This window comes from Mercenaria mercenaria, chromosome 13 (genome assembly GCF_021730395.1).
Source record: "Mercenaria mercenaria strain notata chromosome 13, MADL_Memer_1, whole genome shotgun sequence".
Taxonomy (NCBI): Eukaryota; Metazoa; Mollusca; class Bivalvia; order Venerida; family Veneridae; genus Mercenaria; species Mercenaria mercenaria.
Window position 1 is genome coordinate 45091133 of NC_069373.1, and position 18334 is coordinate 45109466.

Below are 18334 nucleotides of genomic sequence, written 5' to 3' on the forward strand. Positions count from 1 at the left end.
ACGAAATATAACTAAGAAAAAAAAGCGAAAAACGATTTTTGCTCATTCGTGGCCACGAATTAGACAATTTTGTTTTTCGTTTTTTTCTTAGTTATCTTTCGTGACCACGAATTAGCAAAAGTCGATTTTTTTTTTAATTTTTTACTTAGTTATATAATCTGGGAGCAGTTGTACGTTATACGCGACGGATCAAATTACATTTTAGATCTTTCAACAGCAAGATGTTAAATGCCTTCTACAAACTAATAATTTAATTTAATTTAATTAATTTTTTGAAACGACTGAGGATGCGTGCTAAAATAAAATGAATCCGCCTGGTTCTTTTCCTTGACGAAATGAAACATATTATATTCAGTGTCGTTGTAAAATATAATGCTAACAGCTGAAACTTTACCAAAAATACCCAAGTAAATAGGTAGGGGTGACTCTAATTAAATGTCTATACTTCTGTAAAATCTTGAATTTATATGATTACACTTGGTGATATGTTTGGTATCACATCTATCTTGAAAGTAAATAAAGCGCAACTGCTACATCACAATTGTTCAATAATTTAATTCGGTATCATAAAATATTTTCATTCATTGACGAAATTTTAATAAGAATTTGAATGAGATCAGTAATTCTGTCGAAAATATACCTCCGTAGTGTGGTCGAAAGAAGTCAAAAGTAAATTGATCCTAACTTTTCTTTTTTGCGCAAATTCCTGTTGATAGAATGTTTCACTGCTAAAATGCATTATGCATATTATAACTCCAACGCAGGCGAGTTTTGCAGATCAAAACCAAAAGCAGAGGTTTATTATGCGGACAAGAGCAAATATGCGCCAGTTTTAGGGTGGCAGACCACCACTTACTGGCATTCAACTAGGAACTATCCTGCTCGATGTTTTCTTTGCTTTTCGTTAATTTTTGTAAGAACTTTAATAAAATAGGTGTAGGAAAAAGTGATGTTCTATAAGGAAATGTAAATACGACGGCTAAAATTGTCGTTTTTATATAAAAGAAAGAAGGATTTGAACCAGTGACTATTAATCTTCTGTTATTTTATGTACTCTTTATATATTCAGATTTGATATATATAATATGCCGGTCGTTGTATCGAGTTTTCATATATGTTATAATGAAACTATGAAATCTGTATATGCAGTGAAGGAAACGCATGACGTGTGCGTAACAAAAACATGGAATTTTGAACATAACAAAATAAAGCGCAACTGCTACATCACAATTGTTCAACAATTTAATTCGGTATCATAAAATGTTTTCATTCATTAAATACACAGTCAAAATGAAGCCAGGTAATATCCAACTTCATTAAATACACACTCAAAATGATGCCAGCTAATATCCAACTTAATGTTGGATATTAACTGGCATCATTTTGAGTGTGTATTTAATGAACGAAAACCATTTTATGATACCGAGATTATGCATAAGAATAAATAAATATATACATCTGCATTTATGCATTTGGCCGTAAGTTTTTACACATACCGGTATACAATGTACCTTGTAACCAGTTTTTCTTTACATTTTTGATATCTTTAGGAATGACATTCCATCTGTTCCTGCTAAAATATTATTCGCCCTGTCCTCTTTCAGGGAGAAATGATCATTTTAGTCAGAATAGTACACTTCAAACATTTGCTGTTAGGAGACTGCTCGACGAGAACAGATACACGATGTAATCCTACAGTTCATATATCATTTTCCTGGACTACGTAAGTCATTTCTTTATACTTACATTAGCAACGTCAAGACTAATGACTATTTTTTAAAGGGGCCTCCGTGGTCGAGTTGTTAAGGTCGCTGACTTCAAATCACTTGCCACTTATCGATGTGGGTTCGAGCCTCACTCGGGGCGTTGAATTCTTCATATGAGGAAGCCATCCAGCTGGCTTACAGAAGGTCGGTAGTTCTACCCAGGTGCCCGCTCGTGATAAAATAATGCACGGAGGGGCACCTGGAGTTTTCCTCCACCATTAAAAGCTGGAAAGTCGCCATATGACCTATCATGTGTCGGTGCGACGTTAAATCCAACCAAAAAAATAGATTTTTATCCAGAAATGTGTTTTTGATATCTGACTCAACGTTTTAAGCAGTTGCTAAGCACAAATGAAATGCACAAATGAAATGCTATATTTATTGGAGAGAATATTTGTTGAAAGTCAATAATTTCTGACAACATTGTTAACGTTAATCCAGTCTATTTCAGAGGTGTTTATCGTCACATTTGACTAATATAAAACAATTTGGTGGAGGTATAAAAAGGCCGTTAAAAATGCGTACAGTTGCTTACGCGAGTTTCACTTCAGCTGTACATCTACTCGGATCAAGCTGTTGCCATAGTTACCGTAAGTTGTGTGATTAGCGATATTGTTTTTGTTTTGTTTCCATTATCAGTTCTAATTAAGATATAATATGTTTTTATTTTCCAGGGCATACGCTATCACTTCCGTGGTAAAAACTGGAGAACTAACGGACTGTGATGGTGACCTTGTTGACCTGAATAAACATCAGTCTTCCATGACCACACCCAATTCTACAATGCTCTTTCTTGTGGGGAGCCTACCTGTAAGATATGTTGTATTGCATTGTATTATTTTGATTTCTCAAAAAAAAAAAAATCAAAATAGTATACATCCTATATGAAGTGAATAGCATCGTTTAAAAGTATGTATCCCAATTAGGTTGACATTTTTGTTGGACTTTGATGATTTTATTTTCTGTACGAAAAGGACGTTCATACAGTATAATTTGATAAAGTTAAAATTTAACAAAATCATTGTCATTATGAAAGATATTGTACTTCCAGAATGGTCAAAGCAACAACCTCTATGTGGAGGTCCGCACCAGAGGTTCCAGTACTTCAATGGCGAAACACATATTTTCTATGTCTAAAGTAGTACTTGGGACTACCTTCTATGACTCGTACCCGAAAAGGTTTCAAAATTCAACGAACGGAAACACAATGTATGTTTTTGTAGCATTTTGAAACTCAATAAGAGAGCTTGTAATAGTGTATTAAGATATTATAAGGTTCTTTCACTGGTTTTTAGGTGCAGATGGGAATTTCCGGCCTCGAGGGTAACTGTTTAGGCGGTAACGAGGTTCCTACCGAGTTACCGCCTAAACAGTTACCCGAGAGCCGGTTATTTCCATTTGCACCTATAACCAGTGACAGAATTTTTTTCTTGCATACCGATATCAAGATATAATAATAAAAATAAAATCAGTCGAACGGCTTTCTTTTTTGAACTGTTTCTTATAGCAGCGTATTTAAGGTTAGAGACCACCAATTGTTTTCCTATAGACTTACATTGTAACATTATGGCGTGTACGGCCTTCCATACATCGAAACACGTATATCTAATTACAAGTTTTTCAAGAACTATCTTAGTTCTACCAAAATATCGGACGAAAAACATATGAATAGTGATACTTTATTTAAGTAATTTTCGTGTGAATGAGATGACCCCCTGTTTACATCATTGACATGGCGGGAGAAATTCGTTTGATAAAACTTTTTTTCAATGCACATAAAATGTAGCAAATTTTGTCAAAATGTATAATAAAATACTGTAAATGCAGTGAAAAAATATCAATTTTGAAAAAATAATCACTTCCTGGGTTTGTTTACATGACTGACCAATCAGAACGCGCAGACGTTACCCTTATTCCCAGGTATACACTTACCTCATTCCCAGTAAGTTCCCTGTACTTTTTTGAATTGGTGGTCTCTGACCTTAAACAAAGCGCGGGAAATCAACGTCCGTAAACAGGAAAGACGTCATGACGTTTTAAAGACAAATAACAATGTTTAGTTCCGGTTTTGCTTTATCAGTTCCAGCGTAACGTTATGAATTTTTGATAAAATAACGTGTTTTGAATCGAGAAATTTACTATCAGGAACATAGAGAAACTGTCAAGGTATTGGATTTTTATTCCGTTTTTTCGAAATAAAATATAAATAACTACATAAATCTTCTACATATATGTAGTTCTTAATACGTCATTTAAAGCACGAGAGTCATCTTACATCCCGGGGTGTAAAATGGATTTTTCCAGCACCGGTAAAAATACCGGAAATCCTCGTCTGGTATGCAAGAAACCACCAAACTCCTTCATTTCCACACAAAGTCTCTCTGCTTTGTTTTATTTTTCAAAATATTAGAGCCATCGTTGGCAATATTTAGAACACTACAAAACTATATATGTATGAAAAGTATGTTTGTAGAGACATTAAATAAAAATATGAGTAAATATCATTCCTCCAAATTCCAGATATTTCCTATTCGTCACTAATACGCCTATATTTTGAGACAATATAGAATATTAATCATACATCGAGCACAATAAATGTATATAGATATGCTATAATGCGATTACATACAAAAATGAGATAACTATGGGAACGAAATAATTATGCCGTGACCACAAAATAACATAAAATCACATGTCCCCGCTATACTGCCGTATTAAAGCTACATTGATAAGTTTTTAGCTCACCAGAGCCAAAGGCTCAGGGTGAGCTATTAGGATGGGTCACCGTCCGGCGTCCGTCGTCCGTTGTCCGTCGTCCGTCGTCCGTTGTCCGTAAACTTTTACTTCAAACGACATCTCCTCATAAACCGCTAGGCAAATTTCATCCAAACTTCACAGGAATGTTCCTTGGGTGAAGCTCTACAAAAATTATTCAAAGAATTGAATTCCATGCAGAACTCTGGTTGCCATGGCAACCGAAAGGAAAAACTTTAAAAAATCTTCTTTTCAAAAACCAGAAGCCCTAGAGCTTAGATATTTGGTGTGAAGCATTGCCTGGTGGGCCTCTAGCAACTTTGTTCAAATCATGACCCCGGGGTCAAAATTGACCCCGCCCCAGGGGTCACGTGATTTTACATAGAAAAATCTTAAAAAATCTTCTTCACAAAAACCAGAAGCCCTAGAGCTTAGATATTTGACATGTAGCATTGCATAGTGGACCTCTACTAAAATTGTTCAAATCATGACCCCGGGGTCAAAACTGACCCCGTCCCAGGGGTCACTTGATTTTACATAAGAAAATCTTCAATTTTTTTCTAAAAATAAACCAGAAGGCCTAGAGCTTAGATATTTCAAGTGTAGCATTGCCTAGTGGACCTCTACAAAATTTGTTCAAATCATGACCCCCGGGGTCAAAATTGAACCCGCCCCAGGGGTCACTTGATTTTACATAGGAAAATCTTCAAAAAATTTCTAAAAGTAAACCAAAAGGCCTAGATCTTAGATATTTGACGTGTAGCATTGCCTAGTAGATTTCTACAAAATTTGTTCAAATCATGACCCCCGGGTTCAAATTGACCCCGCTCCATGGGGTTACTTGATTGTACATAGAAAAATCTTCAAAATTTTCTAAAAATAAACCAGAAGGCCTAGAGCTAAGATATTTGACATGTAGCATTGCCTAGTGGACTTCTACAAAATTTTCTCAAATCATGACCCCCGGGTCAAAATTGACCCCGCCCCAGGGGTCACTTGATTTTACATGGAAAAATCTCTAAAATTTTTCTAAAAATAAACCAGAAGGCATAGATCTTAGATATTTGACTTGTAGCATTGCCTAGTAGACTTCTACAAAATTTGTTCAAACCATGACCCTCAGGGCCAAATTGACCCCGCCCCATGGGGTTACTTGATTGTACATAGAAAAATCTTCAAAATTTTCTAAAAATAAACCTAAGGCCTAGAGCTTAGATATTTGACATGTAGCATTGCCTAGTGGACCTCTAAAAAAGTTGTTCAAATCTTGACCCCCCCAGGGTCAAATTGACCTAGCCCCAGGGGTTACTTGATTGTACATAGGGAACTCTTCATAAATTTTCTAAAAATAAACCAGAAGGTCTAGATCTTAGATATTTGATATGTAACATTTCCTAGTAGACTTCTACAAACTTTGTTCAAATCATGACCCCCGGGGTAAAATTGGCCCCGACCCAGGGGTTACTTGATTGTATATCGGAAAATCTTCCAAACAATTTCTAAAAATCATCAGTTTGACATTTGAAACATGTAGCTCATATTATTCTGGTGAGCGATCCAGGGTCATCATGACCCTCTTGTTTAATCTTCAAATTTACTTAATGGACTATATCTATTGTAAGATGAACATATAAACAACTACAAAAAGATCTTCTGATCATTTTATAGCAGTTATGTTGCTTTAAACTACCAAATGATTGTTAGAGTATAAAAAATTCAATTGTGTTATGCACCGCTTGTTAACATCACGAACATATGTTGTAGACTGACGCTAGAGGTGATGGCGTGGTGCGGTACTTGTCAGCAAGGTGACGGTTGTCGGACAAAAACCACTCAAACGTGCGATAAAAGTGTAACCATAGTAAAATCCGACTGTAGTTGTAAGTTGGTTATGTTGTTTTGATGACAAAAATAATCTAAAGATCCTTTTAAATACTTTTCTTTTCTTTTACTCGAACCAGAACGTTCCCAATGAAAACAACTTTATTTCTTTCTCTATGATCTGATTTCTTTGTTCGGTATAGAGTAAAATAACAAGCAAAATAGGACTAGGATCCAATAGGAATAGCCACCTTCCCGGAACACAGCACCCGCCCCCAAGAAAGAAAAAAATCCCATCAGCAGTGTCTGTTTGTATGCTTAAACTATAAACATATAATACATAGTCTAAGACAAAATGCAACAAATAGACAACAAGGGCAAAACAAGCTCAATAAGGAATGCAGTGGAACACCGTTCTGGAATTCTTAGTAAAAGTGTTTAATTAAATACATTTTAGATAATTCGTATGCCCTAACAAGGGTTTGAACTTCCGAGCTAGCCGGTTCCTGTTCTCGGCACTCATATGATATTTTATGTCATGTATATATATCACACATCTAGGTTTTCTTAGTAACTTCTTTTATTACTTTATATATGAACTGTTTGCCTTATAAGCCTAGCCCGAAAACACAGATTACGCCTCCTCTTGATAGCGAATGAAAAACAAAACCAAATTTCAGAATTAAGTAGACAAAGACAGCAGGCAGGCAGTGAGGTTTTGTACTGAAAAATGGATAATGTGCCACGAATTAGAAATGATTACACATCACCTTAGGGTGATTTGCGAATCAGTTGTATTTGTTAAAGTGACCATGTTTGAAAGTGGTGAAATAGGGTTAATACAAACCGAAAGTTAACATTTGCTGTTACATATTGCATTATTTTGCAATAATTGATGGTTTAAAAATTGTACAAAAGTCGCGGACTATATTCACTATACAAATATGTCCAAACACAACCTAAATCGAAAGGGGCCAGCGTTACCAATATACAGTAAAAATTACAATCAATAATATGAATAAAATAATTATTAAGTATCGACCACTTGTAGATGTGAAACACAAATACAGCTGTTTTAATTTCTATCTTATAGCAAATGAGGATTGTAAAAATAAAGGGAGATGCGTAGGACGAACTTCCTGTATTTGTAGACCAGGTTGGACAGGCCCAGTATGCAACACGGACATAGACGAGTGTGCTTTTGGGGTTTGCGCACATGCGGACTCATGCACAAACACACGTGGAGGGTACTTTTGCACGTGCTCAGACGGGTTTACTGGTAAAAACTGTGATGTTGACATTGACGAATGCGTCACTCGACCTTGCAGATCAGGTCTGGCATGCTTGAATGCATATGGAACCTACCATTGTATCGGCGTCTGCGCAAACCGTAAAGTAGGTAAATATTGCACTGGCAGCATTGACTTCTGTAGGAACGACCCTTGTCTACATAACGGAACATGTTCAAGTTCCGCTTTCAATTTTTATTGCAACTGCAACAACGGCTGGACAGGCTCAACTTGCCAAACAAATGTGAATGAATGTACGAACGCAACTCTGTGTCAAAATGGCGGCATGTGTAAAGACACACCGGGATCGTTTTATTGCGCATGCTCAAACAATTTCACCGGAAATTACTGTGACATTGATGTTGACGAATGTCTGGATCCTACTGCGTGTAAAAACAACGGTACATGTAATAACAATGAAGGAGGATTTTCGTGTAATTGTCCTACCGGATTTTCAGGGGATACGTGTGACCAAGATATTGATGAATGCGCCAATTTTAATACCTGTCTAAATGGTATTTGTACAAACACTGTTGGAGGATTTAAGTGTGATTGCTTATCAGGTTGGGATGGCGCCAATTGTGACGTCGATATTGACGAATGTGTAGATCATGGCTCGTGCAAAAACAACGCTTCTTGCGTAAACATGAACGGCAGCTATGCGTGCAAGTGTCAGAATGGCTTCACCGGAACCATGTGTGAATCTGATAATAACGAATGTGGTAGCGGCCCTTGTCTAAATGGTGATTGTTATAATACATTTGGTGGATATAGATGTATGTGCTACCCAGGTTGGAATGGCGATAACTGCGATATTGATAGGGACGAATGTCTATCTAGGGATCCATGTGTTAACAGCGGTACTTGTGTTAATACCCCTGGTAAGATCCTGTTTATGTAAATAAATGCTTAAGCACAAGTTCTATCAACTACATCAATAAAAACTTGTATTTTTACATCATTGATTTTCTTTTTCTCGTTTGTTTGTGACTTGCAAATACTTTTGAGGAAACGTTTGATTTCTTTGTTTTGGAGTGTTTGAGATAGTCCTGGATCATAGTTTACCAACTGCTTAATTTAAACAACTGAAATAGTGTGGATTGAGCTATGTTACTAGTGTACTTCCCAAATACAATATGCTGAAGAAAGCATTCCTGTTTACCTCCTGTGGTAAACGTTATAGATTAAGCTAAAAAACATATTTGGTAAGCATAGTGTTATCACGGTGTCGCTTCAAAAACGCGGTTTTCTTTGCTTTTTAGGATTTTTTAAATACAATTTCGCTTAAGACGATGTAAAGGAGTGTGAGGAGTGTTGCTCATGAACATAATCAAACCGAGTGTGCTATTATGTTGATAGGTTTTGTAAATCTATGCTTCCAAAGGATCTTTTCACATATTTTATTTTCAAATATTTATCTTCGAGCAAAATTCGATCGTCAATATATCTGACATATTTTCTCATTTGTTTCGTTAGGGTCTATTTCGATTTGGTTTTGCATTCTTTATAGGCAGCTACCGTTGTAACTGTACTAAGTACTGGACCGGAGATCACTGTCAAACTGACGTGAACGAATGCGTGGAAAGATACGCTTGCAATTATGGAGGGAACTGTACTAATTCAGTTGGAAGTTTTAGGTAAGTTATTACATGGCATACATATATCTTGACATGCTTTTTGTAACAAAATGTTTCTTTACACATTTTATTTCTCAAAAACGGCAACAGCTTTACTTGATATAATTGAAATGCGATATCTTAGAATGTTGATAAGGAGAATGATACAATTCATTTTTTAAAATTATAATGGTGTCTACAGACATTATAAAGTACAACATTTCAGTTATGTAATGCTATTAAAGACATTAAAGTGATGACTTGCTATTTGAAATCATCGACATTATTTGCCTTTGCTAAGGAATCTATTTGTTTGTTAGCTGCTTTGACAGTCGGTTCTCTTCGAATAACATACTGTTGTCTCCTACAAATAGTTATGATCTTAATTTTCTGTATTGAGATATCAAAGGATGAATATGGGGGTGGGGGTGGGGGAAGTTTATAACTCCGTATTCCCAATGAACTTTTTTCAATTGTGCACCAAAATTATTCGTTAAATTCATGGGTTCTGAACAATTTAAAGAAATATGTTTTGTTTCGGTTAGATTTAACATTAAACGATATAGTTTTATTTGATATGGTGCTTTTCCCGCTTCCGAAGACGGGAGAAGACTGGAGGTGTCCATCCGTGCATTAGTTCCGGCACTTGGTCCGACCTCCCGTAAGCACTCTAGATGGCAGCCTCACATGATAGAATTGTACACCCTATGTGATGACTCGAGCCCGCAGTTGTGAGGGGCAAGTGATTCCAAGTCAGCGTTCTTAACCACCCAGCCAAAAGACACCGAGTCTTAAATTTATAAAATGAAACCACTATAATCTTTGTCTCACTGTTCTGTTATAACTTATTCTTACCTTTTAGTTGTTCTTGTTTCCGCGGATGGATGGGAGATACTTGTAACGATGATGTGGACGAATGTCTCACGCAGATCTGCAAAAACGGCGCCACGTGCATAAATAATGATGGCGGGTATACATGTAACTGCCCGAGTAACTGGGGCGGGGATAATTGTACAAATGATGTTAATGAATGTAATTTGTATTCCCCATGCAAAAATGGAGGCACATGTAAGAATAGTGTTGGAAGCTATAAATGCGAATGCCCAACAAATTGGACTGGTATAAACTGCACCGATGACATTGATGAATGTCTTTCAGCGAACCCATGTCTTAATGGCGGCACTTGTAACAATACAGACGGATCATATACATGTAATTGTCCAACCGAATGGACAGGTCATAAATGTGAAAGCGACGTTAACGAATGCCATCTAATGCCATGTGCAAACAACGGTAGCTGTTCTAATGCTAACAATGGATATGTCTGTACATGCACCACCGCATGGACTGGTCCAACTTGTACTGTTAATGTTGACGAATGTTCTAAATATAGCGAAATATGCAATCACGGTGTCTGTAAGGATTCTGTCGGAAGTTACCATTGTGATTGCATTAGCGGATATCAAGGTCAGAATTGTTCACTAGACATTAATGAGTGTAGTGCATCTGATGTGTGTAAGAATAGCGGTACTTGCGAAAATACAGTAGGCTCATATATGTGTCATTGTTCGACAGGGTGGACCGGAAAAAATTGTACTGATGATTTTAACGAGTGTCTGGATCAAAACCCTTGTCGTAATGGCGGTACTTGTGTAAACGTAAATGGAGGTTTTCAGTGTAATTGCAAAGCAGGATGGACTGGAAAATCTTGTGAAACAGATTTTAACGAATGTATTGAAATACCGTGCTTAAATGTTGGAAATTGTATCAATACACCGGGCAGTTTCCATTGTGATTGTGTAGAAGGGTGGGAGGGAAATACTTGTCAATCAAATAAAAACGATTGTCTAACGGTAAAATGTCAAAATGGTGCCAAATGCCAAGATTTAGTGAATGATTATACATGCGTTTGCACGAACGGCTATACAGGAAAAGTTTGCGATATCAACATTAACGACTGCGCGCCTAATGCATGTCAAAATGGCGGAATATGTCACGATCATGTCGGGTATTATGAATGCGTCTGTCCAAAAGGATGGGACGGTCGGGTGTGTAGTGCAGACGTTGATGAGTGTAAGGATCGTCCATGTCAAAGAGGGGAAGCGTGTCATAATAATCAAGGTAGCTACGCGTGTATAGCGGAGCATTTCGAATCTCTGTCTACTTCCTCAACTACTACTCATGTCCAGGCAACAACTATTGTAGGTAAGTATTCAGTTTTGTTTTCGTTAATGTATTTCATTTCCGCAGAAATGCTGAAAATTTTGATTACGTAATGATATTGTGAAATCTTCTGTAAAGACATGTTTTCAGCATCAACGTTTAACACAAGTGTACACCAAGTTCTAGTCAAAATGGCGGAAAATGTCATGAAGATGTCGAATATTTTGAATGCGTCTGTCCGTCGGGATTGGACAGAAGGGCTTGTAACTCTAACATTGATATATGTAATGAATATGCGTGTGAAGGAGGGAATGCGTTTCAATAAATCTGGGTAATTGTTCGTGAGAAATGGAATAATTTAATATCTTTGACATAATTGTTAAATTAAATGACAATTTTCAAATTAAACAAGACATATATCTATTTCAGATCACACTATTTAAGTATCACTTGCCAAACAATTTCTAAAAGACATACGGTCAAACCTGTTTTCAAGACCACCTCTGAACAGAGACCACCTGGCTCTAAAAGACACATGTTTTGTTTCCGATCTTAACATTAACATTTTACAGGGTATTTTAACCTGTGAATAAAGACCAATTCCCAATAAAGACCAAATTTTGGGTCTCCCTAGCGCGGTCTTTATAGACAGGGTTGACTGTAACGAAGACACCTGTAACACACCCCGTCACCTCTGAGAATTCGCCTTCTGAATCATGATCCTTTATCCTCTCCTTTAAACATCAGCAGTAAATATTGCTTAAACAAACTATACAGATTTTTAAATTTGAAGATTTACAACTTAAGAGAAGTTTTTTATTCTTCAGCTGTCCGAAACAAATGCTTACTTTTAAAAATACATATGTTCTCCCTATTAAAAAGGACTAAAACTGGAAGATGCCATGCGTCCAGGCTGTACAACCAGTGGCTGGAACATCTCCATTGATTTGTCAATACTTAAACAACTGTATCCAACGGTAACACCAAGTCATGTTTATTTTGGAGACAATTCTTGCCGTGGGAAAGTCACTGGGACAACTTTGGTATTTCAGCAAGGCTTCCGTGACTGCCTGACAAGTGAAAGGGTATGTTTTATCAATTTATGAATTCAAATGCAAGGAATTAACAACAAGAAATATTTAGAATTTTATATAGTTTGACCTTATTCTTATAAATACATGGCTATGCAATACTAGTGTAATAGTAAAATTATTGAGCTTATGTTTATTAAGTTAATGAAGTGTAAATCATAATTGTAATGAACATACTTTATCAAACCTTTATGAATTGTAAAGAGAATGAGACAAAACTAATTTGCTTGTACTTTTTAGGTATCTAGTGACACGCTGTTATATGAAAATGATTTGTTCTACGCAATTTATGATCCAATTAATCCATTTATAATACGTCAACATAAATGGACTTTTACCGTTGAATGTGACGTCAGCCGTAATGAAGCAACGTCTTCCCATGTCCACCATGACGTCGATGCACACCATGCCGCCGTTGCCAGTCATTACGATATCAAAATGACATTCTTTAAAGATGCAAATTTCATGAATCAGATAGCAGGAAATCCAGTTCATGCAAGCATTGGTGATGATATATACGTAAAAGTATTCACTAGTGCCGCTGACTGGACCGTAAAAATGCGACTTCATACCTGCTATACAAAACCTACGGACGATGCCGCTGATGATATGACATATTTCTTTATCAAAGACGGGTATGTTAAAAGTTTTCATAACGTAGTATATGTTGCAGAACAAGTAAAAATGTTTTATTTCAATAATAAATGAATGGTTCTGATAAAGAATTCTTAAGCCCTTTGCTGCGTTTATATGATATCATATGTAAATACGTTTTGCAAGAAATATAGTAGTGTTTGTGTTTTTCAAACACTGACGCTTTGTCTGCCAGATATTGCGCAAGAAGAAAGGTAACGTATGTCATGTACGTTACAAAACCAAAGAGAATAGTAACTTGTTTATGGAACACCAACTCAGCTAATAGTGAAACTGTTGTATCTTGTCTCGGATATAGGAACTATATTTTTCTGCATACCGGACAGATGTTTCCGGTTTTTTATCACTGGTACTGGAACCTCGAGATGTCAGATGACTGCCATGCCTAAAAGACATAAAAAGGAACTATATGTATGAAGCGAATTTTTGTGTTATATTTTATGGTATTAACTTTTATAATAAAAAATGGCCAGGATCACATCAAATACCTTGGTAGTTGCACTTGATTCCTGATACACTACTAAATAAAATACAGTATACATACAGTGCCGATACAGTACGAAGTAAAAAAGATTGTTAAAACAGCAATACAATAAGATACCCTGCAGCTAATAGAAATATATTATAACTGATGTTATGTGATAATATCATGACATCAATGTAATTTCTCGCATTTAGTTTTTTAAAAAGCTGCAAAGAAAGTTTTCGTTGTATTTTATATTTCTTATTATTTGTTTACTAGAGCATGAAATAAACATAATCTTTATCTGATGGAATTATCTGACTCTCTGGTAACTAGTTTGCGTGATGAACAAAATGTCTTAATAGTAACTATAGGGTTGGCCAAATCAGTAAAAATTCTTTCCATATTGCGCTTAGACAGACAATTTGTAAACTGTGTTTTAATTTATTGTAGTCCATTTGGCAAACATCGTTGACTGCATTTTCAGATGCGAGGTAGACAGTAATACACACATTATATCCCAGTCAACGCACGAGACGAGATTCGTGTTCCGGGACTTTGAGTATTCTACAAACAAGGAAGGTCTTAACATCTACTGTAATGCCACGTTTTGTGAAACCAAAGATTATTCTCCAGGATGTGCGCAGTCTTGTGTATCGCAGGGAACACAAGCTCTTGTTGGAAAATAAAATTTAATGAAATATATCCGTTGAATTTCTGAAATACGTACAAAAATATTTTCTACTTACCATATATCATTAAATTTTGACAAAACTGCTATTGAGGGGATAATAATATGTTTGTCAATTTCTGAAGTAACGTGTTTAAAAACCCCAGTTTCCTTTATTTAGGTTACTGACCGTTCCAAGGCGGTGCCCCTATTTTCAACAGGTTGTTTTGTCTGTCTTGTATTGTGTGTTGCGTATGTTTTCTTGTTTGTTGTAAGCGTTTTTCCTCCGCCCTACTCCCCCTTTTGCCCTCTCCTTTCCCTTGCATTTACGCTACTTTTTGCATCCCATCCCCTTTACTTTTAGTATGTTTTCATGGCTCCTCTTTATTTTGGCAGCCGAATCCTAAGACGGTACTTGACGGTCTGCGCTATTGTGGTTTACGTTTTAGTGCGACTGTTTTTAGAGAACATGACTCCCTTGTATATTTGTCCATGTTCAACTTTCCCCTTCGGATTCCTCCCCACCCCGACCCCATTTCGCCCCTTACCATTTTCTTCCCCTTTATCAATATTCAACTTATATTAATATGTATTGTTGGATGTTTGGAACAACTCGTCTGAAATATTTTTCCATTACAGCTTCATTTTGTTGTGGGCATGCTATGTAAATGCGTGGCTCTGGGGCTGTGTTTTTGGTGCTCTGTGCTTCCGAGAAATCTACCCTTACCTATTATCTTTTATACATATATATACGTCCTTGATATATCGAATTTTATTATAGACAAAAAATGACTTTTATCACAAAATTCGGTTATATTTAAGACGTTTATTTCTTACCGAAACCATTCTGCTTCAAATACGTTTTAAATATACTGTGATGAATTGTCTCATCATCTGAAGAAAATATTTCAACCGTTGCGACAATTGTATCCTTTATATAGTTAGAGACCATATTTATATTAGACCGAGGAATTTTACTTTGGTATGCGATATTTTGTTTTCAATTCCATTTAAGTATTGCTAATTTTGAGTACCAGGTTAGACAAATATAATCTAAGAAGTTACATTTTCAGTTTCTAACATTAAGGTTGCATCATGTATTCCCAGGGCCCGGATCGAGGGCTATGCCCCCACTACCTCCCTATAGTTGGCTTAGAAATGACACATAATCATCAAAAATGCACCCAACTATTTTGGCGAAGGAATAATATTTTCTCAAAATTTAGACCCAGATATGCACCAAACGCCACCGTTTCATACTTATCTTTAAAAGATTTCTAGCCGGGTGATACCTTCTGGGAAATGTCGTCAGGGGTGAACTTTTAAGTTATGTACATTTAAAACGAAACCATCCTAGAAATAAATATTTATCCATTTAATCATTATTGAACTGACTTACGTCTTGGTCTAATTCTTTTAATACTACAGTGATAAAAAAACGAAGTGACATTACTTCTGGATCAACCCTCGTATATATAGACTATTCTGGTAAGTAAATTATAATAAGTTACGGCGATGTGTATAGATGTTTTTACACAAAGTATTGGTTGCTATGCAAAGCCGCGGATGTTTTGATTTTTACGCGCATGCGCTTTTTACGTGTAGCAAAAGAACTCTCAACGATAAGAAAACCTACATAAAATTATCATTATATTACGAATTGTTTTGCCTTTATAAAGATAATTCAGTCAAGTAATTTATCATACAGTATACTTTGATTAAAGACATGTATGTTAATTAATCATATCTTACCTGAAAAGCCTGCTTTATTCTTATTTTCGTCAGAAAAGAACAAACATTTCCAGTCTTCCACACATCATACAAATATAAAACTTGATCCTTACATTTAAAAATTTCATATTTTTCATTATATCAGTTTTTCCCACAACTTCAAATAGTTGTTATATATATTTATCTCCGCCTTAAATGACATCTACATACGTTGGGGTTGAGGCTCCATGCCACTGAAGTTGCTGAAGATATACCGGAAATCATTGCGTAACTATTATGCAATTGACATGATAAAACATAGGTCACCTGGGTAATTTCGAGAGTGTCCCTTAATTAGAGCGGACAATAAAAGTTACTGAAGCAAATAAGATGGCTTTGATGTGATATACACTAATGCCTTCGGTCATCAATGTCATTAAAAGAACGCACTCAGATTAATATATCACGTGGCGGAGCTGTTTTGTGATTCAAAAAATAAATATTTCACGTGAATATCTAGTATTTCAAAATCTATAAAAATATACTTTGGAACTTTAATAGACATTTCCTTTTAAAGCGATGAAAATGTAGTTACAAAAAAAATCTAAATTTGTAAGATATTAATCAAATCAAGGACTATAACTACACACTGAGGGAAAATACCTGATATAAATCTATATTTATTTCATTTCTTATGTTTACGTGCTGGATCATTTTCATATCGACAATGTATCGCCCGAAGGAAGCATTATCCGTGATTTAATAGAATAATTATGATAAATTTGAATTCTGCAAAGAATAGAACAGATAAAGAATGTAAGTATAGAACACCGCTCCCCGTTACCCGCCCCTTCTCTATTAAATCTGACCGCTGCATTCACCATTCGAACCACTTTCAAACTCGAAGAAACAATTAAAATAAAAATAACAATTTTAAGATGATGATTTTTTTTTTTTTTGAATACTGAATGAATTGATCGCCGTTTGTATATATCTGGATACAAAACCAAAGGCTGAACTTTATTAATTAAACGTTTCATTTTCAACTTCCACTGTTAATTATATTTCAGGTATTATGTAAGCTAATTGCGACACGTGGTAAGTTATGGGAGATCACGATAGGAAATAAAACAAACTCTTTGTTATTACTTTATAAATTCATCGAAAATATCATTTTTTGTTTTTCATTTTTCTTAACCTAAATTTGTCGAGATCAAAATTGCCGAATGAATAGTAATGCAAATTAGTTAAAGCTGTGGGTTTGCAAAGATCTACATACATTTTCCTCCATTTTCCAATATATCTCTAACGTAATTTATATTGTGCAGTCATGTCTTTTTGCCCTACGTAGAGTGCGCATGCTCGAAAATTGTTTCCCGTTGCTAAGCAAATAGCTCTGTGTAAAAAGGTCTATAACCCATTTCAGGATTGTCTTGTATTCCCTCAAAATTAGCTCAGAACAGCAAGGATTATGTACAGACTACACACATCTCATAGATAGAGCTCGCAAGATTCTCGTAAAGTTGCGATATTGATAAGACGCCCCCATTGACAGCAGAAGGCCTATACATTTTCCAGTTATTAACCAGAAACCGTTATCAAAGTTTGTGTAATCTTAACCTTTATGAAATTATCCTAAAGCAATATAAATCATCTCCTTCCCACTGCCAATCATTCGATGAAAGCCCAAAAGTGCTTGATATAATGATCGCAATGAAGTAACCTTCACCTTTGCCTTATTGACTCACACAATAGTACAATTCATCTGTATGCCAAGGGCAATAACTCTATGAAGTTAAAAAGTGTTATTTACCTGTAAAGCGCGGATATTGTTTCCGTTCTTGAGGCGAGTGTGACTTTACCTATTGACCCCTAGAACTGTCGGGAAAAGCTATTGACTATAAGCAATAATTCTATAAAGTTTGATAACTGCTGGACAAAGCTTCCTAAAATCATTGAGCAGAAACCTTTTCCAAGCAATCATTCTGTAATGTTTGATCACTAAACGTTCTCCAGTTATTGATCAGAAACAAACCGACTAACCGAGCGACCGGCTGATTGACAATGAGAAAGACAATATACACCCTCTTCGTCTTTCTTTTCAATACCACGACACTTCAAACGTGGAGATGGCTTGGAAGTATGTTTCATTTCCATGCTGTCTATTTTTCTGAAAAGTAAGAGAGACACTGATAGAAAGACTGACAACGAGCAAGTCAAAATGCACTCTTGTCTTCGAATGGGGCATAATAATGTAACTGTACTATTTTTGTTTTCTATCATTCCCACGGCACCTAACACTTGGAGATGATTTTTTTTTATTTAAGCGCCGTAACG

The 18334-nt window shown here is 35.9% G+C and overlaps 1 protein-coding gene across 1 annotated transcript in view; it reads left to right on the forward strand.

Annotated features, from left to right (window-relative positions):
• The window catches only part of LOC123530380 (neurogenic locus notch homolog protein 1-like), a 28495-nt gene extending 13672 nt beyond the window's left edge, over window positions 1-14823 (forward strand). The window contains exons 8-17 of the mRNA XM_053521679.1: window positions 1605-1723; window positions 2441-2576; window positions 2818-2975; window positions 6285-6400; window positions 7435-8511; window positions 9141-9267; window positions 10109-11451; window positions 12292-12494; window positions 12741-13135; window positions 14105-14823. Coding sequence (XP_053377654.1) covers window positions 1605-1723; window positions 2441-2576; window positions 2818-2975; window positions 6285-6400; window positions 7435-8511; window positions 9141-9267; window positions 10109-11451; window positions 12292-12494; window positions 12741-13135; window positions 14105-14306 — 3876 coding nt within the window. The 3' untranslated portion in view covers window positions 14307-14823. The remainder of the gene's footprint in view (window positions 1-1604; window positions 1724-2440; window positions 2577-2817; window positions 2976-6284; window positions 6401-7434; window positions 8512-9140; window positions 9268-10108; window positions 11452-12291; window positions 12495-12740; window positions 13136-14104) is intronic.
• The last annotated feature ends 3511 nt before the right edge of the window (window positions 14824-18334 follow it).